The sequence below is a fragment of the Pezoporus wallicus genome, unplaced genomic scaffold (genome assembly GCF_028554395.1).
Source record: "Pezoporus wallicus isolate ANWC-B61680 ecotype Strahan unplaced genomic scaffold, APGP_CSIRO_Pwel_v1 contig_7073, whole genome shotgun sequence".
Lineage (NCBI taxonomy): Eukaryota > Metazoa > Chordata > Aves > Psittaciformes > Psittacidae > Pezoporus > Pezoporus wallicus.
Window position 1 is genome coordinate 976152 of NW_026641326.1, and position 24782 is coordinate 1000933.

At 44.9% G+C, this 24782-nt stretch overlaps 1 protein-coding gene across 3 annotated transcripts in view; it reads left to right on the forward strand.

The window, feature by feature from the left end:
* The window catches only part of SLC25A26 (solute carrier family 25 member 26), an 83384-nt gene extending 59922 nt beyond the window's left edge, over window positions 1–23462 (forward strand). For all 3 annotated transcript variants that reach the window (XM_057422927.1, XM_057422928.1, XM_057422929.1), the window contains 4 exons: window positions 9663–9732; window positions 17752–17816; window positions 18989–19062; window positions 23038–23462. In XM_057422927.1, the coding sequence (XP_057278910.1) occupies window positions 9663–9732; window positions 17752–17816; window positions 18989–19062; window positions 23038–23134 (306 nt within the window). In that variant the 3' untranslated portion in view covers window positions 23135–23462. The remainder of the gene's footprint in view (window positions 1–9662; window positions 9733–17751; window positions 17817–18988; window positions 19063–23037) is intronic.
* The last annotated feature ends 1320 nt before the right edge of the window (window positions 23463–24782 follow it).

Genomic DNA, 24782 nt, shown 5'->3' on the forward strand with positions numbered 1-24782 from the left:
TTGCAGACTGTAAAGTTGGTTTAACTAATGTCCACATAGCTGTGACAATAAAATGTATTGTTTAGATTGGAGGCTTTAAAGAAGACAGTTTGAATTTAGCTGGTTACAGGAGTGAGTCACTTAGGATGAGACATCATGTTTAATCTAAAGAGCTCAGTGCAGATCTGAAGAGAAACAAAACCAGGTCAGTTTGTTCCACAAACCCGTTGCAATATATTCTGACTGTGGAACCAAGAGCAGATAACTGCAAAGATCAGTCTTACGTGCTCCAGTCGCCTTGGCTCTGCACATGGAGAGAGCTCAAGGTTTGTCACATCAAAGCCAGGCAATGGAAGCAGGATATGTTTTGTTTATCTGAATGGAGCTCTTAAGAATTGCCCTGACAGTACAACAAAGGGCAAAAACCACTATGATCCAGCAGACTGGATGTGGCCAAGTAGCATCGATAGGAGTATTATGCAGGCTAGGGTTACTCATTGGTGCAGGAAGGGAGCATGAAGAGATGGCAGTTAAGAAGAGGTAGGAGTCCCAAGGACAAGAGAAAAATGATACAAAGCCTGAACATGGAGAAGTTATTGAGATGGTGTCTGAGGATTCTACACTGTGTTAATGGGATTACTTGAGAAAGAAAATGCTGGAGCAGTTGTGTATGGTGTGTGGGTCATCTTGCAGAGCAGATCAGAACAAGTGCCATAGCTCTGTCATTTTTAAAACCATTAGTACTAAGTTACATAAGATGATGGAAGATAGACTCAGTCTTGTAATTCCCTGAACAACCTAATCACCATAAAAATCAGGAAAATTATTTTTCCATTGTAAAGGACATGGAAGAAGAAGTTTCCTTTTTCTTTCCATACATGCTGGCTGCAGCTGGCAGAAGGTTGTTAAGCTTAAAGAAGCTTAATAAAGGTTTGATGTAGGTATCAAATCAGGTGTTTATCCCATTTTTTCTGTCTGCTTTGTTCCAAGCTGCTCCGGTTATTCATTATGCTTCCAGCAGATTTTAGCCACAGTTTACGTGCAGAGTTTTGTTCTGTGTGTGAATGTAGACCAGCTGTCCCATGTGAGAGTAAACTTACATATCGTGCACTAAACTAGGTTAGAAGAAGAGATCATTGTATGAATGATTGACCTATACGGTTACGTATGCTAAGCGTGCTGGCAAAGAGGGTACTGCAGTGATTAGCAAGAAACAGATACTGCTTCAATTATAAGCCGTCCTGCCAGTTACTCAGGTGAGCACACAATTTAGAAGCAGTTCATAGGCTTCTTTCTTAGTTTACAATGAATTAAGAGGCAACAGTAAAGAAATGATGGTGTAGGTAGCACCCACTGCTCTAATGCATGCTTCATGTCCTTTCTTTTGCTAGTTTTTCATTTTTCTATACTTTGTTTTAGATTATTGATATAAACCAAAGGGGAGAAGGAAACTGCGATGTTGTATTGAATTTCAGGACAGACATTGTAATTCTGTGCTAGGCTGAGTTAGTGTTGCTCTTCTCTGTCTTTTTAGCCCAAGCCTTATAGCAAAACCAAGTTTGAATTCATCTTAGAGTTCAGGGAAAGAGGGGCATTTCAAAGCCCATTCACTCTTCGCTACACCAGCCCTTGGAGGAGCACCATGGCTAATGACCACAGGGGCTGTTTGATCCGATTTAGGTTCTTTTAGGGCTAATCCTTCTGATTCCATCTCAAAGCCAGCTGGCCGTGGAGAAAAGCAGCAGAACACAGATGTGGTGTGCTTCCCAAAAGCCTGCAAAGCACACTGCCTTCCATATTAGTTCAAGTTTTGCAATAATGTTGTAAGACACAGTCCCCTTGTATTCTGCCCTGGAATTTCCAGGGTGCCTCTGTAATTTGCTTTGGAAATATTGTATGTGTGTTCTTCATTGTGGGAATTTCATATTACAGGCTGTGTATTTGGCATGAAATTGTTGTGGGTTACAGAGAGTCTAGCACAGCTCTCCTGCTTTCACCCTGCTGCCCCATGTGTGTAGTCTCCACTGTGGTGACTGTAGAACTGTGGAGCTCATCCCTTCTCTATTATCTTCTGTTCAGGCATTTTATTCAGCACTTGTGATCATCATATCTTAATACCTACCAACTCTAAGTGATTTATCATCTGTTTCATGTTGTGCTTTAATACATGTTTTTTCTTTTAGACCTGAGAAAAAGACAACTTTGATTTCTACTGTGGAAATACCACAGAAATACAGGGCATCAGTGGTTCTTTTTCAGCAAAATAGTGCTTAACCCCCTCTTCCCTCAAAATCAAGAGCCTCTGGTTAAGTTTAAGTCCAGAAACATCTTGTCAAAAATGCCTGCATCTTATGGCTAGTGGGAAGGGTCAGCTCCCTCAGAGAACAGAGCTGTGTGTAAGGTAAACCTGTCCCAGGTGAAACAAGACTCATTCCTCTTGGGTTTTATATTTCTGCGTGTTGGCTGTGCTTCAGAGCCTCTGAGAGTTACTCAAATGCAGCTGTACATGGAGAATGGTCTCTTTATAGACCAAATGTATTGTATGTCTGGAGAAAAGGCTTTGGTAGCCAGTGAGGAGGGAAGGAGCAGGTGGGATAGGAGGACATAGGTCTCAAATGAGTAGACTTGAAAAACAAGGGGATTGTTGGTTGGTTGGTTGTTTTTTAAAGGAAAACAAACCTACTATCCTGGGCACCTTTTATTTTCCATTAGACGTGTCTGATTCTGGGGTGGGACACTTGGGTGGTGCTAAGACTGTGTAACATCAGGGTCAGGCTGACTTCTCCCTGCAGATTGTGTGTGCCCGTGAGTCCTGGGAGGGCTGGCACAGACTGTGCTACACTGCTGGCTCAGGACCTGCAAGGAAAGATTAAAAACCTTGGACTAGCCATGCTCAGGCTGATGGTCTGGCTCTTCTGGTACTACGTGGGGCCAGGATTTCCTTCTTTGTCTTGGTGTTGGGCAAAACCTAAAGCTCAAAGACTTTCTGCAGCTATAGTGAGCCCATGTGGTTTTCTGTCACTGGCTTTAGCAATTAGATAGTTTTCTCAAATCTGTGAATCTCGCAAATTAACAGGTGTTTTACAAGGAAATACTCGGTTGGACCTTGAGAGGCAACAGCCAGAGACAGGGAGCTTATATACAATGGGATTTTGTAATGACTGTGGTGGCATGTGGTAGTGCTGTAAGATGCTGAACAAGCAGTGACATGCTTCAGTGGCTTCAGGAGAGTACACACAGGCATGTTTCCACCCTGTAAAATAAACTGGGCATTGTAGTTAAGACAATGGGGAGAGTCCAGCCATTCCTGTGTGAGGCTGAGCAGTATCAGAAGGTTGGTTGGGTCAGAACAGAAGTTCCCTGTGTTCCTAAACTGGTTTCTGCCCACACAATGGAGAGCAGGCTCGGGATTGGTCTTACATTTCCTTAGGTCCCTTGTTTTTCTGTCCAGGTTCAGTTGTCACCCCAGGAACAAGGCACTTGCTTTGAGAGGAACAGAGTTTAGGAAATCTGCTGTTGGACTGATCTGCATGAAGGCATTGGCATGTGGACTCATTTGCTTGGTTGTCTTGGTTCCTCTCCCCAGAGAGCTCAATTTTGAGGGGCTGGTATAGGCAGTAGAGGGTGTGAACAGGTCTGGTTAGAAGTGGACTTAGACTTGCTTGTAGTTGTCAGTGCAGGCATACCTTTGAGATGTATTTTGAAGCATGCTGTGCAAAGACTGCTTGGTGGGTTTCTGTGGGGAGTGGAGGCTCTAATCTTGGTTGGAGCTCATTGCACCTGAGCTTTAAAGTTAGTAAGAATGAAAAGTTTACAGAATGCTTCTGCCTGGGCAGCTGGGGCTCTCAACAGTAATACGTGTTTATAACTCCACCACTGAAACAATAAACCACATGCTATTTCCCTCCTAAAATTTACAATCAAATCTGTTGCTGTTTAACAGGAGAAGTAGAAAATTAGAGGAATGTAGCCAAACTGGGCCTAAAATGGCTCTTTCCCTCCGCTATAGGTAGGTGACAGCTTTCCTTTTTTCCTGGAGATGCAGCCTAGTATTTCCTTCTGCTGCGCTCGGCTACGTGTAAGGCAAGAGTAAATGAAACCCAGGCCCAACTTTAAACCCATTTCCTTGCAGGCAGTGTAGTAAGTGTTCTACCATACGTCACTCCTTCTTTGAGTAACGAGCGGGCTGATTTAGGGATTAAGTCCTAATGGTTAAATAACGCTAACGTGTCTGCCATTCACTTAGGTGCTCTATCAGGAAAACACATTTCCAGGCGTGATGTAACTTGCGGCCAGCGTGGCCTGTGCATGCCATTAGCATAACGGCTGCATTTTCCTCACAAAAGAACAATGTCCCCAACAGCTGTTCAGCAAACAGCCCTCGCTTTATTAGTGCCACAATAAGTGTCATTCACACAGCCTTGAAGCGCAGTCAAAGGAATGCTGTACGCCATCTGCACCAAAGAGCAAGAAACAAATGCAATCCTTACTTACAGCACTGCAGGCACGTTTGAGAAAGTCAGATGGGCTTGGCTCATCAATGCAGCATTTAAAATGGCAGAAGTAAACCAGACTCTCATAGTCTTGGAGATACAGAGCCAGATTGTGATGCTCTTGGTCATGCCTAGACCACAAGCGGTTCTCTAGAAGTTGCTGAGGTTGCCAATGACATCTGGGGATGTTTGGTACAGTATAGAGGTAATCAGTGGGAAGGGCTCACTGTTTGATTCGGACACTTGCTTCTTGCTGAAGAACCTTTAAAAGCTCATGATCCTTCCATGTAATTTATTCATGCAAGCCTGTATGAAGCACAGATTTATTAGCAGGTAGTGGCAAGGCAGATGCTCAAAGAAAGCCATTCTAATGTCAAAGTGATTTTTCAGAAGTACGTTTGCCTCCCCAGGCACATATATGGCCCTTCATGCCATGGAAACTGAGTGTTGCCGGCATATTATGTTCTGCCTTTACCATGGGAACACTGTTTCGAAGACATTTTATTTAACCAGGCTTTTAGCACATTCATTTTGATTTACATCCAAACGGGTCACAGGCATCAATGCAGTATTATGTGGGGAGAAAAAGGGAATGAAATGCTTTTAACATGAAAAATATGCTGTTGCATGTAGGCCAACTTTTGTTCTCTTTCAATTTACCTAGGATTTGGGTGGGTTTAATTCTAGGGCCAAATTCAGGACTGGCTTAAGTGAGCACAACTCCATTAATGCAATTGGGGTCTCAATGCTTTTGTCAACAGTGAACTTAGATCATTGAATTTTTCCCATGTTTGGGCGTGCATGTTTCCTGCAAGATAATATACACATGTACGAGCACATATGCCGCACATATGTGCATAGAAATTCACTGGGGAGGACATTTGGCTCTATGCTCTATGTTTGATTTTACATATAGAAACAGCGATCAGCTCACAAAGTTTTTGCTTCTCCTCTAGCTAACGTGCCATGCATCTGTAAGGCTCAGCCATGCAGAATGCCACGTTGGAAGCAAAATACCTAGTAGCAAAGGCAAATGTGAAAATTGCTTTTCTTTCTTCGGTCTGCAGGATTGCACATGCACACAAATCCGTGTGATTAATTTGGAGAGATTTTTCCTCCCCTCTGTTATCACGAAGTTGAACATGGCCTCGAACAGAGGGTTATGTGGAAATACTGCAGATGCTTATTGTTGGAGTGAATTGTAATATTTACTCAGCTGCAGGCCTCAAGTTTAGTGTATGCCATGAGTTCTGCTTGCATCTTAGTGCCTGCAGAATAGCAAGGCCAAGGCAGAGATATCTCATTCTCTGCGATGCTTCATATAGTGTTTGGGGTGTTGGTCCTGTCATCAGGTTTGAGAGACAGGCAAGTGCTGTGCATTCCCAATATATAATAGAATATATCTGTATATCCTGAATACGGACCAAGACCCAACTAGATTGAAAAGCCTTTGGTATATCCTAGGAGTGACTTTTCCAATGCACTTTCTGCCCAGCAAAATGAACTTCCTTGTATTCTCAGTATCAAAAGAGCTAAATAACATTTGTAGTGAGAAGCAGAGGACAGAGGCCTATGGGGCAGCATGAAATGGGATCGTCAGGAAGAAAAGTAAGGCTCTGCCCACATATAAAACTTGACCCTTCTCTGTGAACATTATCCCTGTGAATAATTGGAAATCTGCATTCAGGCTTCCTGCTGTGTCCCATCCCTTGAGGACGCACCCTCTGGATTGCTTTACATGGTGCAGCGATGCACAGCGAGATTTACATATATATCACATAAAAGTGTTTACAATAAAAATTAGCATGTGATTGAGCTGGGAAGCTGCAGAGGGCCCCAACTGTACGAGTTTCCATGCACTTCAGCCAGAAGATTTATTTCCAATTTGTTATTCATAAGGGAAGAGCGAGAGGTTGGGATGGGGTCCTTTGAAGTGGAAAACAAAGTCTTCTATTCAGCCTTCAGCTTAATAGAATACACATGACACAGGCTTGGCATGGCGGCCCGCTTTCATGTAATGTGCTCCTTGTCATTTTGCTTTCCTAGGCAGTGAATACTAGTGGGAATGGGTATTGCCTTGGAAAAGTCTCATTATCTCCTGCACCCTTCTGCAGGAGGAGCACAGTGTAAGCAGGTAGGAGCCATTTGGTGATCCAATTGTTGTGGCTGTGTTGCTTATAATTCCCAGTTTATTATTCCCAGTTTCATATTGCAAGAGCATATATAGAGAAAGCAGTGTAGTTGTAGGGCTTCTGCAGGCACTACATAGGGGCTTCTGCCCTGGGTGGAGGCCCTGAGCAGGGAGCTGTCACCTGGAGTGGAAGCTCTTCTCAATCTGTGCAGCATCTAGGATGGCAGAGCATTATCTATTGCAGTATCACTGCAAGTAACCAGCAATTCTGTCCAAAGTCGGTGTTCTGTGGAAGATTGTTTGTGAATCCTGTATTTCTTTCCAGGAGCAAGGCTCTAGTTTTACAGTGGTCAAGCCTCTAATAGCTTCTGTGCTTTGCTCTGTGTTAGGAGTATTAAAACCATGCTTGATGCAACACAAAGATGAGCATTTGTGAAGAACTTACAAGCCCGATTTACCACAAAGCCCTCTCGATAAGTGAGTCTGTGGGCTCTGAGAGAAAACACGTGTGGCCTTCAGCTCATCAGCTTGGCCCATAGCATGGGTGTGGTTAGAAAGAGTTTGGACTAGAGTCCTGCCTGTCCTCTTGGCCTTGTGACACTTGTTCCTCTCAGCTTCCTTTTGGATGATGTCCTCATGCCCCGCTTCTCTCTCGCTCTTCTGCATGTTCAGGTTTGGAGCTTGGGTGAATCACCGAAATTGGAGATGGAAAGAAATGCATGAAGTCATCTCATCCTGCCCTTGCCAACACAGGATTATTCCCCACAGTACAGTCTCGAGTGCCTTCTCCAGTCTATTTTTAAGTGACTCAAAGGAGAGGGCTTTCCTCTCCTCCCTGGGGAGGCTGGCCCCGCTCTTCAGTAGACCTCACTGTTGGGGAATTTTCTTCCTGTTCTCCAGCCTCAATTCTCCTTTTCCCTAATTTAATTGAACTGTTCCTGGCTCCACCCTTCTACACAATTTTCCATATTGCATGACTGCTGCAAATACCTGTTGTCAATTTGCAGGCAATAACGGGAATTCATCACCATTTGCCTGGCTTGGCAAAGGCTCTCTGTGCAGAGCTGTACTGGGAAGCCAGCCTTTATCAGAAACTAGATTTCAGAGCTACATGTCAAGAATTAAGACTGACCTTTTCCTACTTCTTTGGACAATGCCATTAACATAAAACCCTGTCATGACTGAGAATTAGTCTGGGCTTCTCGCAGAGCCATGAATGTGTGTATTAATGTGCTGGTTTTCCTCCCAGTCCTCCAGCAGATCTTTCACAGTGATTTTTTGCACTACAGAAGTAGCGGTTCTGAGTTCTCAGGTTTAGTTGTAGGTGTAGACATGCGTGGAGACCACTTAATGTGAAAATACACTAATTCTGTTTGTATCAAGTGGCTCCAGGAGTTAAATTCTAAACCATGACCTTCAAATTGAGGCTTTTTAAGCACTTGAAGTGTTTTGAAAGTGGATTTTGAGGGTTGGATTTATGCTTTGACAATACAGAAGTGCTTCAGAAGGAAGCACCTTTTGTCTTGGGAAGATGTGTCCTTCATCCAGCAAGACTGAGCTACAAGAAAGCTGTGTGTCCAAAGAGTGTAAGTTATTCTAGAAAAACATCTTATGGGTTTGAATAATTATGAATCCCTATTTATTTGCTTACAAGATGAAAATCGGTTTCTGCTGTGGGTGACAGCGGAATAGAAACCCATACTGCAAACACCCAGAAAAGCATGGCTAGCATTAAAGAGACTGAAATCCCTTTAGTGCTTTCATACAGCAGAGCTGCAGCTATTTAGCTGTGGCAGGATACCAAACAACATTGTGGCTGGCCATTGTTGCTTGAACAGTTTGATTTTTAAAACATTCAACTGAAATACAACCACCAGCCAAGTTGGAAGAGGCGAGTCACAGGGACAGCACGTTAAATGAAGAGTCAGCAACTGAAGGCAATGAGTTCCCATACCCCAGTGGAAGTGCCTGTATTGCAGACCCAGGAGCCTGAGAGCAGCATCGCAGCCTAGCACAGCTACAGGGCTGCTTGTAAGGAAGTTTTATAGCATAGAAGTAATACGGCTTTAAAAAGAATGAGATAGTGCCACAGCTATAAAATGAGATGACTGATTTCTCTGTGGTAGGCCTGAGAAGGGCTGTGAATCCCACTGCTTTTTGCTCAGCACTGGTCCTCACATCATAAACCAGAAACCTCTCCTCCAGAGAACTTCCAGTGTTAAGCATGTCAGGAGATGGGAGGGAGGTGGTGGAGTGGAGCGGAGGAGGAGAGAACGAAGTGGCATAATAGAAACCATCCTAGCACACATCAGCCTCTGTTGCTGATACTGATCGGACACATCAGACTGCTGTGATTCTTGATAGGTGTTTTTTTTAGAAGGCACTGCTCTTGGTGGTGGTTTTAAATGTGCATGTTTAAATGATGCTGTGAGTTAATGGATTAGAGCATGGTGTGTGGGAGCAGCAGGGAGGAGAAGGGTGTGTGGTCCCTAGTGACGCCAAGTGAAAAACAGACACACCTGCTTTGGGATGTAATGGGAGTGATAAGAGTAATTTCTTAATGATGGGGGGTTTTGGGGAGTGTGAGGGGAAGCGTTGGTTTAAGAAATGTAGGGGCAAACAGGACATGTCTCACTGTGCTGAGTACTGTTCATTTTAAATGGGAGTGTTTGGTACATCTGGGCTGAACTGATACTGGTTCTTGCATGCTAACCCCTTCTCCCCCCCCCCCGTGTTTTGCTTTGCACTGTTTTATCTGCCAAAAAGACAATAAATTCACAACATATTTGCAAAGCTGCATGGCCACAGGCTTAAATACATACATATGAAATCCCTGAAAGCAATTTGCTTCAAGCCTTCCTCGGTTCCAGACATCTTTCTAACTCCATCTGCTCGTTCAAGTACACAAGTTCCTTGGGAAAAATCACTTATTACATCACTGAAAAATGCCACAAAAATAGCCTTTCACTTAAGTTCCCATCCTCGGAGTTAACTCACATGGGGATCAGATAGATTCAAACGTTTAATAACTTTTTATTTTCCTTTCTCTTTAAACACAGGATCTCTGGTCATGGAAGCAGGGTCACGTGGTGGATTCTTGGCAGTCAGCAGTCTGTGGAGCTTTTGCAGGTGCAAAGGATTATATGTTACACTGGGAAAGACTAAAGAAGAAAGGGGAAAAATGTGCAAATCTATTAAGTACAGCAGAACAACATTCCTTTGTAATTCAAGTTTGTTTAGAAGAAAACGGATCCAGTTGTTGTTTGGAAATAGAAAAGTCAGCAAAGGAAAGGCGGGGGGGAGGGCTCAAACAGGGTGTCTGTTTGAAAGACAAGCAATTTGTTTTTGACAAATTTTAGTTCTTTAAGAACCAGGGGCCTGTCACTCAGGCTTTGTCATCATTTCAAAGTTGATTTGTAAAATCCTCATCCAGGAGAAACTTTTGCTTGGGTGGGGGTTTGTGCAGCTGTTTGCACCGAGCACTTCCCCAGGGGTTGAAGTGATTGCAGCGAGAGGCCATGATTCACCATTCATGTGACAGCTCTGACAGCCATGTAGATTAACTAGAGCCAGGAGAGCAGAGGCTAGTGCTGCACAGCCCGCAGGCTAAAGCCTTCCACAGCAGAAAGGGGGGGGAACCCAACAACGCAGGACGAAACATCTGGGCAATCTCCAGACACTAGGACAAGAATAAAGAGTGGCAGAACACAATACTGCACTATTTATTACCAAACAAGCCAGAAGTTAATTGAATTCTTCAGTAGGCTTCTTGCTTGATTTTAGCCTACTGTAGTTGTTTCAAAAAGAAAGCAATTAATGACTCATCAGTAGAGCTGACAAGTTGAGGGAGGAGAGATGCAACTGTCTAATAGAAAAAACAGATTAGTAAAGAGATGGATAGCCCAAGCTTTTCCCCAAGGAGCTAAAATACATTTTGAGATTCCAAACCAGTAACAGAGTCTGTGGAAAAAAAATAAATCCTGTTTAAAAAGGAATTATAGCATTTCTGGAAATAGAGACTATCAAAAGCAAAGCTTGTTCTTTGCTAACTTGTAAAATGAGAGCCATTACATCGTATGTAAGGGTTTTTTAAACAAATTCTGTTAGGGGAATTGCAGTATTAATAGCAGCAGGATTCCAGCAGAGATTTCCTTTTGATGGGTGCTGTAACTGCATGACTGAGAGAAGAAAGCATGGCTGTAGCTGCACATGGTTTAATAGATCCTACCCATGAGCTGTGTTGGAATGGTTTAAGTAGAATTGATTCCATTATGGGACAAAGGGGGTATTTTAGGTAACCTCTTGTGGTCTTGTCCAGCTGTATTTTTTATGTTTGTGTGATAGGAAAGGAGTTTTATTCTGCTCAAAATCTCGTCTACTGTTGGGTTTTACACTGACTTCAGATCAGTGCAGATGGAATCAGAGTGATTGAAGCAGGTCGCTCATTTTTGGTTTGAAACTAAACAAGCTATCAGACTAAAAATGCTTTAGAATGCAATCTGTGTGTCTGCAGGTGTGATGGGGATCATTAATTTAGCTCTGTTGATTTCTTTACAGTCAGATTGATACAAAAACTGTGTTCAGGCGTGTTCAGAGAGCTTGAAAGGTTATCTGATTTACCCAAGGCCTTGCAGAGTAATTTCCTGAAGTCCAATTTGGTGCCTCAATGGGAAATCTAGCCTAGTGCCCCCACTTCCTTTTCTGTATGTCTGATTCTGACCGGTTATGCTTGGACTTGCTGCTATTTGGTGGATGTTCAGTAGTGTCTGCTCACTTTCTAGCAGAAATATTACAAGAAGGAGCTTCCAGAGGCATGGTTGTGCATAAACACTTTGCTGTCCTTCGGCAGATGCTGGGGAAACCTGACACTGTGCTGGAGGAGACACTGGGTCCTCCTGGAGCAGCACAGAGACTTCCAGGTCCATGGTGGTGGTAGATGAAACAGTTTAGCCTAGGTGTCTTTATGGGCTCTACTCCTCAGGCACAAATCTTTGTAGAGCCGGAGTGCTATTTTATAGATCATGTTGTAATTGATAATAAATATTTTCTGGGTTGTCCTTCCAGCTTCACTTCCTCCAGCTTCAATTCCTCCAGCTTGGTTTTCTTTCTTTGTTCTTTGTTTCCCCATTCTTCTCTCTTCGCACTATTTTAAACTTCTTTTCTCATGTGTTCTTTTGAGGATCTGCCTCAAAACTCATGAGGTTCAACTCTTCAGAACCTTCCCCTTCCATCTCCATTGCCTCACTCTGCAGGCATGTAACAGACAGGCCCTGTGTTGATGTAATCTGGTACCACATCCATTCAATTTCACTGCAAACATTTAGCCTTCTTGCTGAGTGGAGGCAGTGGAAGAGTAATTTCCTGCTTTCTGAAGAATGGATTCCATCGTTAAAAGTCAACTACCTACACAGAGCTTCAAATGAGGGAAGAAAAACTAGACCAAACTGTTTATCCCTTTCTTTCCACCTCAAAGCCTCACTAGTACCCTGTGAATAAAATAAGATTGATGTGTGCATCTGAATGATTTAAAATCATCATGTTCTAAACCTTAGAAGGAGAAGATTGTCCAAACCCCAATTTTTAAATTAAGAGATGCTGTCAAATGCCAACATGGTAGGAGTGGGATAGTGAAATCACACAGAATTGCTTTTCTCCTGTGTTTGCTGGAATTCAGTGCTTTCTAAAAATATGTTAGAGGTCTTGAGGGGCAGAGTAATGCCTGTAAACCTGAAAGAAAAGTCCTGTTTGGCTTCCCTTTATGGCACACACGTATGTGTGTGTCTGTGTGTGCTGGTTGGTTCCTAGCTAAATCATCATTGATTATTTGGCGAAGACAGAACAAAGCACAACGATATATTGGATTCCATCCCCAGTGCCTGTGAAATGGCAGTGATTTGAGCCAAAGTGCTGTGAGAGGCCCAACTCTTCCTTGTTGAGTGCACATGTGTAAGATCTGTGTGTGATCCATGGGTTTTTTATAGAAACCTAATAGGCATGAGCATAAATATGAGATTTTGAATCCTCTCTGTCTCATCTGTTAATAATTTAATCCCTGGAGGCTGTGTCCAACTCTGTGTTCATCTCTGGTGTCTTAACTAGAGGAGATGTTTGCACCAGTTGGGGAGTGAGAGAAGGTGATGCCTGAGCAGCTGGTTGAGAGGAGCCCAAGGGTAGACTTTAAGCCTGAGGTTACATTTGAACCAAACCTTGCCACATGTTTGGACATCAGCCCACATTTGGGCACAGGCTTTAGCAGGCTGCAATCAAAGGAAGGAGGCATTCCCCATGCTGTGAGCAGGCCAGGCATGATTGTGGTTGCATTCCGTGCTCTAGTCTTCTCTGAGCTTATGCTGCTGGGCTGGACTCCTGCACCCCAGCCCCACATAATACAGTACAGGCCGTCCCAGAACAGCTTGCTGGATAGGTTTTAGGTGTCCTCCATGGAAGTGGGCTGGTGGCAATGGAATTCTGCTGTTGGGTATTTGCTGTTTGGAAAGGAAAGTACTGCCTCATACCAATGAGGCGATCTCCAACTTGTCAAAGAACCTGAGTGTCCATTTAATGACATTGAAAATTGCCTCTATTAAAGACACCTTCTTTCTCCCTACTGTAAAAAATAGTGTGGCTTAACATTAATAATTAATGCTCTGTGGTGACAAAGTCACCAAGAATGGAGGAGCAAGTCTAGTGAATAATAGAGCAGTAACGAAAGCTCTTTGCACATTAAGGGGGAAGACTTCCCATCACTTTTGTTCTGACCTAATCGGCTCTGACAAGATTACACACTGTGTCTAAAAGCCTCTTTAGCTCTATAGCTCTGCATGGATGTTTGACTGGTTCTCAAGATTTCCTGATAGTGTCTGCTTGGACCATGTCTCTAACCCTGAATTGGTTAAATCACGGGAGGGGCAGTGCTTTCCCTCTTAGCATTTCTGTTGAAATCCAAAAAGGTTCTTGGGTCACTTTGCTCTTCTGTTGGCAGGTGTTGTTCCCACAGCGAGAAAAGGCCAGAATAAACTTCCTCTTCACAAAAAATAACATACTATCAATAGAATAAAGGTGTAAATATGAACTGATTGATTGAAGAGTTCTGAAAAATACCATTTGTGGACTTGGAAATCAGTCAGTGTAAGAGGTTGCTGTGAGGTTTAGTGTTGGAACTGAGTGTGTGACTTAGTTTTTCAACCTGGATTTGGGATTCAGTCCTGAATCAGTGCTGGCTAATCTTCACATGTTGGTTCAGAAAATAGCAATGAAGACAGGCAATAATACAGCTTAACTTGGACTTTTATTTTTTTTTCCTAAGGTGAGCGAATTCATCAAGGACATTAATCAAGCGCAAGTGTCTGTCTTAAAACAAGCTTGACTTGCTGAGCTGGGCTGGTGTTGCAGAAGAGAGTGCCAGGGATGTGGCCAGAAAACAGAAACGCAGAATCAGGAGGAGCCTCTGTGGTGGCCAGAAGGGTTCCCTGGACCCTCTAGAAGGGCTGAGGGAAAGCTGTAATGGTACAAGAAGATTATATAGTGGCTGAAGAAGAACTTCTTCCCTTCACAGGGTCTTACTTGAGGAGTGTGTCAAGGAACCTGTGAAACATTCTCCTGTAGCAGCAGCAGATCCTGCAGGCAGTCACCTTATTGTGAGGACCTAGGGTTATGTATTGTTCTCAGGTGAAGTATTTCACTCTGTTCTGATGCGTCTCAAGTTTTATTTGCATATGACAGCTAAAAAGGTGGGAAGTGCCAGCTTGAACCGAGGGGAATATTAGGACTTCTTATTGGGGATACAGGTAAATCATTCTCTGCAGATGTCTGTCACTAGCATGTCTGTCAAGAGCTGCTCACTGGGGAAATGTGAGTAGCAGAGAGATTTTCTGTTTAACACCCTGAGCTTGGTAAAGTTTAGCTGGTAGCTGATATGTGAATATACACAGTGTCCATTGTACTTCTTGGGAGACAGGTGATGAATTTTCCACTACTATGTGAAGTTTTCTTTTCCCAATAAGGCAGTCTGTCACTCTGCTGGAAGTGTTAACAAGGCAAGGGACTTCTGCTGTGTGTAAATCCATCTTTGTGCCTACTTGCTGAGCCCAAGTCATCATGAGACCCTGCTAGGGCAAGGGAGAAGGGAGCCTTCTCCAGGAGTGAACTGGTGGCTGTGTCTGGATGCAGACTGCCTGCACAGATGCTGTTTCCTCTGTCAGCTCTGTAGAGAAGCTGGAATGATGAGGAGTGTAAGGCTGGATGTGTCTGGGCCTTTCTTGTCTGATACCTGATACTTTGATATTGGCTTTTCCCAGTGGCTGATTAGTTGAGCCGATTCCAGCCTTACATGACAGTTCTTGGAGATCTCAGTGGCAGCAGGAATAGACTAAAGGTGTATTTTAAAGATCTGTTGGTCCTGACTGTGCATTAGTGCAGTGTACACCCCTCCTATTTTGAATGAGTAGGCTCTGGCTGGACTAGTTTGTATCTGTTGTATTAACCTGATGATTGCAAAAGAGTCATGGTTTAAGCTCTTTTACTGTAGAGTAGATGGGACTGAGCAGTACTTCACTAGCGCTAGAGCCTGTTCTTGGGTACTGTGTACTAACATTGAAGAAGTCACTCTAAAATTACGTTGGACTTTTAGGGTTAAGGCTGGAGCTAATTCATTTTGTCAGGCTCACTGCCTTCAGTAAAATGCCATTCCCAACAAAAGCTAGTTTTAATCTTGTGGTTTTGTCAAACATATACAAACTTACATGTAATTTAGCCACTATCCTGCTGCTGGTTGTGCTTATGAAGTCCTTTATTCTTGCAGTTGTCATTCTAAATCAATTGGTAATTTTGTACCAAATACTTCTCAGTGATGGAAAATGAAATGTTAGTAACAGGAGTCTGACAGATCCAGACGTTAGCTGAGGAAAAATGCAAAATGATAAGTCTTGATTAAAACATTCAGATAAGAATATCTTATCGGGATAAATTGTGTTTGTTCTAGTCACTCCATCAGCCAAGACTGAAGCTTCTGCCAATAAGAAACTGTTAGGAATGAATGTATGGAAAAGATTACTGGGATCTGATATGAGAAATGTTAGTCTGACTGAAGTGTGATTGTCACCTCTATAGCTGAGTGACATGTTGAGATTTATTTGCTTAATACAGACCTGACAACCATGCAGTTCACTGTTTAATTTTATCTGGGTCTGTGGGCAAAGGAAGGGCTTCTGCATCCAGGCTTATAAAGCCACTCTTTTCCATGGAGATTATTTTTACTGTTCTAAAAATACATGAGTACCAGTTTCTCTCCAGCCCATTCTCTCAAAGCCTTTGGGTCACTTACTCAAAAACTGGCTCACAGTAAAAAGATTTTTGACCTTAAAGAAGGTCCAAGAACAGGCTGGAATTTAGTTCAGCTTGCTCATAGTTTCTGCTTTGGCTCCTTGAATACATCCCATTTTTCCTGCTTTTTAGTGAGGTGTCACTGCTTGAAGGCTTCCGGTGGAGTGAACCGGATGGGCTGAGCTGATGTGAGCTGGAGCTGCTCCTAAAGCAGGCTTTTGGGGCTGTTGGCTAGCTCTGCTTGCCTGCTGTCCCTGTTTGAGATCCAGGGGACTGCACATGTACCTTACTGCATCTCCTCAACTGTTGTGAGATGTTCCTTAATGAACTGTAAGAAGTCAATGCAGGGTGCCAGCTGGCCCAACCTCCTGTCTGACATGAGGCAGGGTTTAGTTTGTTAAAGCAAAGGGCGCTGAGAGAGGGAGATGCAGGTAGGAACAGAAGCCAGAAGGGAAGATGGACTTTTTTCATTACTTTACATATTTTAAAAGAAATGCTTTTCCTTTCTCCCATTCCAAGAAAAAAGAGATCAATTTTTCTACATTCCATAAAGCTTGGAACAGAAAATAGATTATTTTTAGCTTATTCCCTGGGTACTGTGTAGGCTTCAGTCTTTGGAGTCACTTTGCTCCCTGCTGGAGCAGATAGAGGATTTATGCAAGCTCCAGAGAAAAAACAGGAGGAAGAAGAAAAAGAGATTTCAGAATAAGTTTCTCATCTCTTCCCCCTCCCTTTCTTTCTTCACTTACTGCTGGGCTGCTCCTGCATTTTAAATGTTTCCTTCACTTTGGCTCTTCCTTATCATGAATTATTTGAAATATTGTGAACAGAGGAGGGAGAGAGAGATTAGAGTTAATTTCAGGATAGGGAAATAAGGCAAAAGGAATAAGATCCTGGGAGAAAAAGCAGCAAAGCTGGTCCCTAGATATAGCACAAGAGGCCAGGCTGTAGGTACAGGGTTGACATAGGGAAACACACACAGGTTTGTGGCTGAGCCATGCAGATGGATAAGCTGAAGATTTCTGGCTTTCAGGAAGAAAGCCACAGCTGAGCTGGATGCTCCAGTTGAGAGTAATGAGCTCCAAGGGTGAAGTCTGGGAGTAATTAGAGGACAAAAATGCCTGTGAGAGGAAAACAGTACTTGTGGCAGCAGACTTCTGTCCATTTCCAAAGACCCTTGAGCATCTTCACATTGTTGTTACCCAAAATGGAGTTGGTTTCATTTGTTGGAGATGAGCTCCATCAAAAACATTGGCTTATCTTTTATCCTTGAAACAAGAGTCCCAGGTCTAACAGGTGAAGTCCAGATCCAGTCCATCTGTATGTTGTGGATAGCCTAGTCTGAAGCATGTGTGTTTCAGATGCAGAGCATCTTTCCTCTTTCTATCTGGCATTTGAATGGTCAGACTTTAATTCTTAAGGCAGAACACAGTGTGATGACCTTATTTTCCTATCTCTGCAAATGAGTAAGCAGGTTCTTCTTTTCAAACTTGTCTGTAGATGTTGAAAGTGGAATCCATTATCCTTAAGACCTTCATATACTTGTATTTGTACAGAGTCCAAAACAAAAGGACAGTAATTTCAATGGGGATGTTTGGATTTACAGTTAACCGGTATAGAGCTGTTTCCTTAAGTCAACACACAAGAATAAAACACTCTGTGTACAGACCTTCAACAAACATACCTGGACTGTGACGTGAGGAAACATTCTGCAGGCATTAATAACGGAGCAGCAGTGTTGACCACAGCCATGGGAATTATAGGCAGTGTGGCATTCCTATTCACCCAACAATGTCTCACTTGTGTTTGGTGTTTTCATTTGCTCAGGTGGATTTGCAGCTGCAGTCACCACACCTCTCGATGTAGCAAAGACCAGAATTATGTTGGCAAAGGTAAGAATGGAGGAGGCCAGTGGACATGCAGGTGAATGGCTTGGGTAGTTTCTCTATGGTCATTACAGAATGAAATCCAGCATCTATTACTGTTTTCTGTTCTTGTCCTCAAAGGCAGGATTAGATGTGAACAGGTACTGCATACAGAACTGATGAAATTGTTGCTTCTTTCCTCAGATTGCTCTTCTGGTCCTTTCCCTGTCTGAGAAGGGCTTGTGCTTGTGCACTTCAGAGCCTCATGTGTTGTCTTTAGGAGAAAATCCTTGCAGAGTCAGACACTCAAAGCTGAACTGCCCATCAGGGATTTATTCTGCTGTTGGTTTGATAGTTGTTGGGCTTCAGAGTGCAAGGAGGGCTTGGCACTGGATTTTCTGTCCTAAAATTTGAAGCCATAAAGATTGCGATGGCTTCTATCTGCCAACCAGGGCAGAAGGAGGATTGCTTTTATCATCAGTAAGTTTAGTAAGAGTCACATGCATCTGCAGTGGGGTGTATCTCATTGCTGGGTGTTCTACCTGCTGCAGCTTCTTTGCCTTTGGACAGTATGGGTGATAGAACTGTAAGAACTGGGTTTCATTTATGTCTGCTGCTATCGTGAGCAACCAGGTCAACACTGGTAAGAGAATGATGATGCTTTAGGGTGTTCTGAGCCCCAAACAGCATCTTTGTATTAGTCATCTCACACTAACTAGATCATGCATGTAATTTAATTGTCTGTAATACTGCTGTTTGTCCTCTGTTATGCACTCAAGGCTATTTTCACATGCAATACACTACTCATGTTGTTGTGTTGGGTTTTTTTTTTTTTTAAGTCAATCTCAAGGATGCTGTCCTCTTGCAGTGACCAGCAAAGTTACTTCTTGGTGCTTTGAGTGTATTTCTGTTAATGTCTTACTCCAGTGTCAGTTGCTGGACATAGAGTTGAGTGTAGTGCAGAAGGGACTGAATAGCTGGTTCTGAACTAATCAGCTCTGTGACCTTGGCATGATCATTCGGTTCTTCTATGCCTCGGTTTCCCTTTCTGCCCTTTGCCTCGTTCCTGGAGACTGTGCTGCCTGGTCATTAGGATGTCTCTAGTACTTGTAATGTGGCACTAACCATAGTCAGGGAGCTCAGTAAATAACTAAACCTCTCTGCCAACAGTTTCCAATCTGTCTCTTTCTGTGGTGCAGGCTGGTTCCAGCAATGCTAGTGGGAATGTTCTGGCTGCACTTGGTAGCATCTGGAGGACACAAGGTTTGTCGGGGTAAGGACATGATGCATCTCAGGTGGTATATCTGTGTGTGTCAGTAGGTGGGATGGTCTGCTTTTATTTAAATGATTGATTGATGGCTTGGCTTTGCAAATGAAGATTTGGGAAGGGCTTTACCCACGCTTACTACAACCGTGATGAGGACTAAAAGGGCAATGTGGGATAGGCAACTCCTGTTGGAAGAAAGACTGCTTGGTCATTCAGGATGTTTCCGAACAAGACTGTTACTCTAATACGGAATAGACTTTCAATTACATGGACAGGGAGCTGCTGTGGGGTAACTAATAACAAGTCCCTCCAGGGAGGTCTCGTGTCCTCGCCTTAGCACTGGCTGGGAGCAATGTCCATGGAATTGCATGGAAAGAGGGCATATATCCATGGTACAGTCTCCAAGCTTAGCTCCAGACTTTGAAGGCAAGTGTGGTTTTGTGTTTGACAGCCTGTGGTGGGCTTTTCTCCATGAATGTGTGCAGCTGTGGTTTGTACCCGGTTAAACTTCAGGCATGTGTATCTTGTGGCAGTGAGTACCACAGTTTCATCTTGAAGTGTGTGAATCACCCCTCCTGAGATGTCAGGGAAGGCCAGTGCTGGAGCCACGTGTCCCTTGTGGACAGTCTTCTCCTCCTTCTGGCATTTTCCTACTGATTGCAAACACCAGCAAGGTCTCCTCTGTTCCTTTGTATTTGCTGTTCTTACTGGAAGCATGGTGGGAGCAGGCAATGCCAGTGTGGTGCCATAGAAACATAGAATGGTTTGGGATGGAAGGGACCTTAAATATCATCCAGTTCCAACCCCCTGCCACGGGTAGGGACACCCCCCATGTCCCTTTGAAACTGAGGTTATTGGAAGCTTTTCTTGAGACTTTTTGCTGTAATTTCTCATGGGTTGTTAATCCACTTGATGTGGCCGATGCTTTCAGTTGCTGCTTTAACATGTGTAAGCTGTCGCTCTCAGCAGCGTGCACATCGCAGCCTGGCGGGGGACAGGTTTCTCTTCACATGTGATCTCCGCTTGACCACCTCATAAAAGTCCAATTCTCTTTCTACACATGTAGAAAATAAAACAAATTGCAGGAAGTTCCTGAACACGGATTGCAGGAAGGCGCCCAGCTGTGCGCCCAGCAGCGCTCAGGTTTGCTCTTTGAGGTGGCGAGGTGAGGTGGCAGTGGATGAGTTTTGGGTCCTACATGGCTTGATGGACTCTAGGGCATGTTTTGAACATAGGAAGAAGTGAGGCCACATCTTCTGCTAATGGCAGAAGGGTGTGAGGAGGCATGGATTTGGCTGGAGAAACCTTCCCCTTTTCCCCAGGGGGAAAAATGAATATGTGTGTTTGTGTTCTTTTTAGGGTGTTTCAGCAGTGCCCTTTTCTAAACAACCCAAAATTAAGCTCTGCCTAAAGATGGCACCAGTGGAGTCAGACCAAAGGGAACACAATTCAATTGAAATCAAAACAATAAGCTAGTCTGGAGAAGAAGTAACATGGAGAGGAGGCCAAGCTGTGTCAGCTGCAAGGAAAAGGAAGAAAGTCTTGGGAAAAATAAACGCAGAGGCTGCCATGCCTGCTGCCAATTATGAATCTATTAATCAAAACCAATAAAAATGTCGGGCTTTTTTGGCCAGTTGCATGAAATGATTTATGGCTCCTCTTAATAAATCTCGTACTTGAAGAGGAGGAATTCTGAGGGCAGAAAGACGTGTTGCTTATTGCCACCTTATTAAAACCAGAGCACAGGCCTCAGCTTCCTGGTCTTGCACCTAGTAAATCCCTCTGCTTCATGCCAAGAAATTGCACATCCCTTTCTGTGCAGGGAGAGCCAGACCTGTGGCAGGAGGTGCGATAGGGCTGAGGTGAGCAAATCCGTGTGCCTCTTCGCTCTTGCCAACCGTGTGGATGAGCTGTTCACACGAGAGCAGGTTTACACCTTGCTCTTCATGCAAGGAGGACATGGTGGTGTTTGGAACCTGTTCATGAAGCTCCATGAGAAAGACAAGGGTTATTTGAATGAGAAATCTGGTGCAGTGGCACATCCCAGCTTGTGTGTAGTTGGTGATTTACACAAGGTGTCCTGTTCCTCAGATTAGCTTCCCAGTTGGAGCAGACATGGAATGGCTGGTGTGAACCACACCAGACCCAATGTGAGTGGTGAAAGCAGTTTCTGTGCCCTGGGCTTGCAGCTCTGTGAAACACAGGCTGTATGAGGGAGCGAGCTCAGTGCAGGGCTGTACTTGGTGTTTCTCAGCATGGCCATTGGTTCAGAGTGTAACACAGAGGTTTTGTGGCCGAGCACACAGCGCCTTTTCCAGTGTGGGACATGCTGTGTCCAGGCCCTGCAGTATCTGTCCAAAGGAGTAACTTTAGGAATCCTGGTTTGTTTCTATTGAGAAAGAATTTGCTTTTGGTTGCTGAGTTGTCACCCAAACCCATTGCCTTTGGCTGCTGGGACTGTTGGGCTGGGAACCCTGGAAGGCATGCACATGGTTGAAGCGGAAGGGAAAATCCAGGCAGAGAGAGAAGAGTGGCAGGGTGCTAGGGCAATCTGTACAAACAGCAGATACCAATAGACAGATCTGTGTCCACCAGAGCAGTGTCTGATGGGGCCAGCAGAAATGATCTCGGCTTACTTCACCTGCTGATGAGGGCAGGTGGGGACCAGTTTGGATCAGGCCTGCAGCTATCTCTGGATTCAGGACAGCCCTGGAGCTATTCTGTGCTACCCTCCTGCAGAAGGGAAAGCATTGATTGGAGAGGCCGCAGGTGGAGGTGGGAAACTGGGGGGAGAAGGGCTGGGATTCTTGGAAGTGATGGTTAGTAACAGAGGTTGCCAGGGATGCAGCTTCTGGGTAACTCAGTTATCTGCCCCTGTTTGTGTAATAGCTGTGTCTCGAGTGGGCTGTTCTGTAGATGAATGTCTGCCCCTCCTGTAATGAGGGCTGCTGGATTCAGCAGAAGGATGGTGAGCGTTCCGAGAGCAATGCTGCACCGTAGGATTTACCCTATCAGCACTCTGTCCGTACATGCCTTGTACAAATTACCTTGTTTTAAAGCTGTCATTATAGTAATAGACCCAATTGCTGTCTAGTAAAGCCATAAAATGTTTCCATGTGCCTCTGTGCTCCAGGCTGCTGAGCAAAGCTCATTATAGCAAAACCCAGCCAGTGGATTTGGATTCCCCGGTGCAGCAGGACTAACGTGGTGTGGGGAAGCAAATTGCTCCCTGGGAGTACCTCCATCTCCATCTCACTGGGAATTGCACCTTGTCCCATGGTGGACATGCTCCCAGCAGGCACCATACCGAGGACAGCGTCCTGGGAGCTCAGCCACATTGGGCTGTGAAGGGTTCCTGCTGCTCAGGCGTAGATCGGTGAGGGGATGCCAGACGGATTCAAGCCTAATGTTTAATCCTTGCTTGCAACAAGGGAAGCCTGTAATCTTCTGGGAGGATACACTGGCCTGTCCCAAAGTTGTTAAACCAGCTAGATGTGTTGAGCCAATTGGCTTTGCCAGGGCTTCCTGTTAACTTCCAAGAACTATTAGGATCAGGTACCTAAAACTTGTGATGGCTGAATGCTTGCAGCCATTCCTGCTGGTCCCTGTTGTGTGTGATGGGAATGAGCTGCTGCGGTGAGCAGGGCTGTGTGTGTCATGGGAAGCTCCTGGTAGGGAGAGGGGATCCCTCTGACAAGGCTGCATGAGGGCAGTGGGAGGTGGGATGCTTGCAGCCCTGCATGGGGATGTGTCTGAGCTGCTCTTTCTGTGCATGGCCCACAGCCTCCAGCACCTGAGGAGTGAGGTTAAAAACCACAGTGCTCTGTTAGGGAAGTCCAGACAGGTTCATCCAGTGAGCGTGGGGTGGGACTGAAGACAACAGCAAGAGAGAGTTTGTGTTGGCTTTGTCTCCTGAAGCCCCAGCAGCATCCAGGCAGCATCCTCTCTCCTCTCATCTGCTCAAACAGCCTTTGCCTTCAGCTTGTTTGCAGGTGTTGTCCCACGGATGGCAGGAATCAGCCTGGGAGGCTTCATCTTCCTGGGGACATATGAGAAGACTCGGCAGCTGCTGCTCTGACACAGGCATGTCCTGCTGGAGAGGATGCTGAGGAGGAGTCCACCCATGGATACAGCTTTCCTCCCGCAGCCCCTTACCCGTGCTGCAGCAGCTGTTGAGCTGCTTTCACTGCTACAGAAGAGTAAATCCTCCAATAATCCAACTTCCCAAATGAGGAATTTTCCTGCATGGAAAGCAAGTGAGGTCACTGCGAGAGTCCTGCCAAAATAGTGGTGTTTGGGGAGGGGTATCAACAGCCAATTACAGTGGCTGAGAGCACTGCTGTGAGAACTCCTGCAGGGAGAGGGGTTTGTGAGCATGGAGGCTGAAATAAAGTGAGTTTTCATCATTCAGTGGCACCTGCCTCGTAACGCGGGGAGGGGTTTGGTGGTGGGGAAGGGGCTGATAGAGTTACAGTTCTGAGAGTGCTCCAGGTTGGGAGAGCTCTTTGTAAAAGACAATAATCCATTTGTTTCTGATTTGAGCTGTGTTTTGTGGAAGTTTACATTCCTGTTGATACCTGCAGGTGCTCAGCAATCGTTCCTGTGTGGGAGCCAGTGCAGCTTCATTAATTGGACTCGCGTTTCTCCAGTAAAAGCATGGGCTTATAGTATTTTACAGCTCTGCTTGTGCAGAGACGTGCAGCTCAGCCTTCTTCCTCCCACAGCAGCTGAGGAGCAGAAGGCTGGAAAAGCAGAACCTCGGGAGGGAGCCCAGGAAGATTGGGCTGGGAGAACGCACAGGTTCTCCTGCTGGTGTATGGACAGATCCTGAGGGCTCTCAGGGGGATGCTGGCAGGCAAAGAAAACCTTTGCTGCTGCTCTCATGTTAGGAAATGGTGCAGGGACGAGCTCAGGGAAAAGCCTTGTTGAAATTACTCAGTTATCACCAGGGTCTGGGGTGGGAGCCCCAGGTTTACACCAGCAGCCAGCTTCTGCAGTAAGGATGATTATAATGAGCTTTCTTTGCAAGAGAAGTAAGGGTTGAGAGTGAATGTTACTGGAAAGGGCAAGCATTAGTAGAGCATAAATACAGAACACTTTGTATTCCTGTTTTTCTGGCTGTTTGCTGTTTGAATCCATATTTGTTACTCATCTACCAAAACATCATAGGTACTACCGTGTACGTTAACGCTTGACACAGGAAGTCTATCTATATTGAAGAGAGCACCTTTGGCATGCACTGAACGCCCTCCTCATGCTGCACCGGTGCGGTGGGATCTGAGGGACTGGGTCCAGCAGCTCACGAGTGTTCCCTGGGGTCAGCCGAGGGGCTCCTGGGCATTGGGATGCTGGGGGGAGCTGTGTGCTGGGACGTGGTGCAGTGTGACCGTGGTCGGGCTTGTGCAGCACTGGCCTCAGACTGGCGGTGAATGCAGCTTCCAGGTCATCCCAATGCTTTTGTGTTACCTGAACTCATAGCGGTGCTGCCGTGCTGTGACTGGGAGGCTGTTCTCATCAGCAGGAAGATGTACAGAGGCAGCGAGAGAGAACAAATACCAAACCAGGTTAGTGCATGACCAGAGGGGGCCGTGCCCCTGCACGGACACGGGCTGCTGCTCAGGCTCAATGCCCGGCTTACTAAGGCTGGGTGGTTTATTGCACTGTCCTCCCGTGACATAGTGATAAGCCATTTTTTTTGTGGCCAAAACTGAGAAAATTATTGGCAA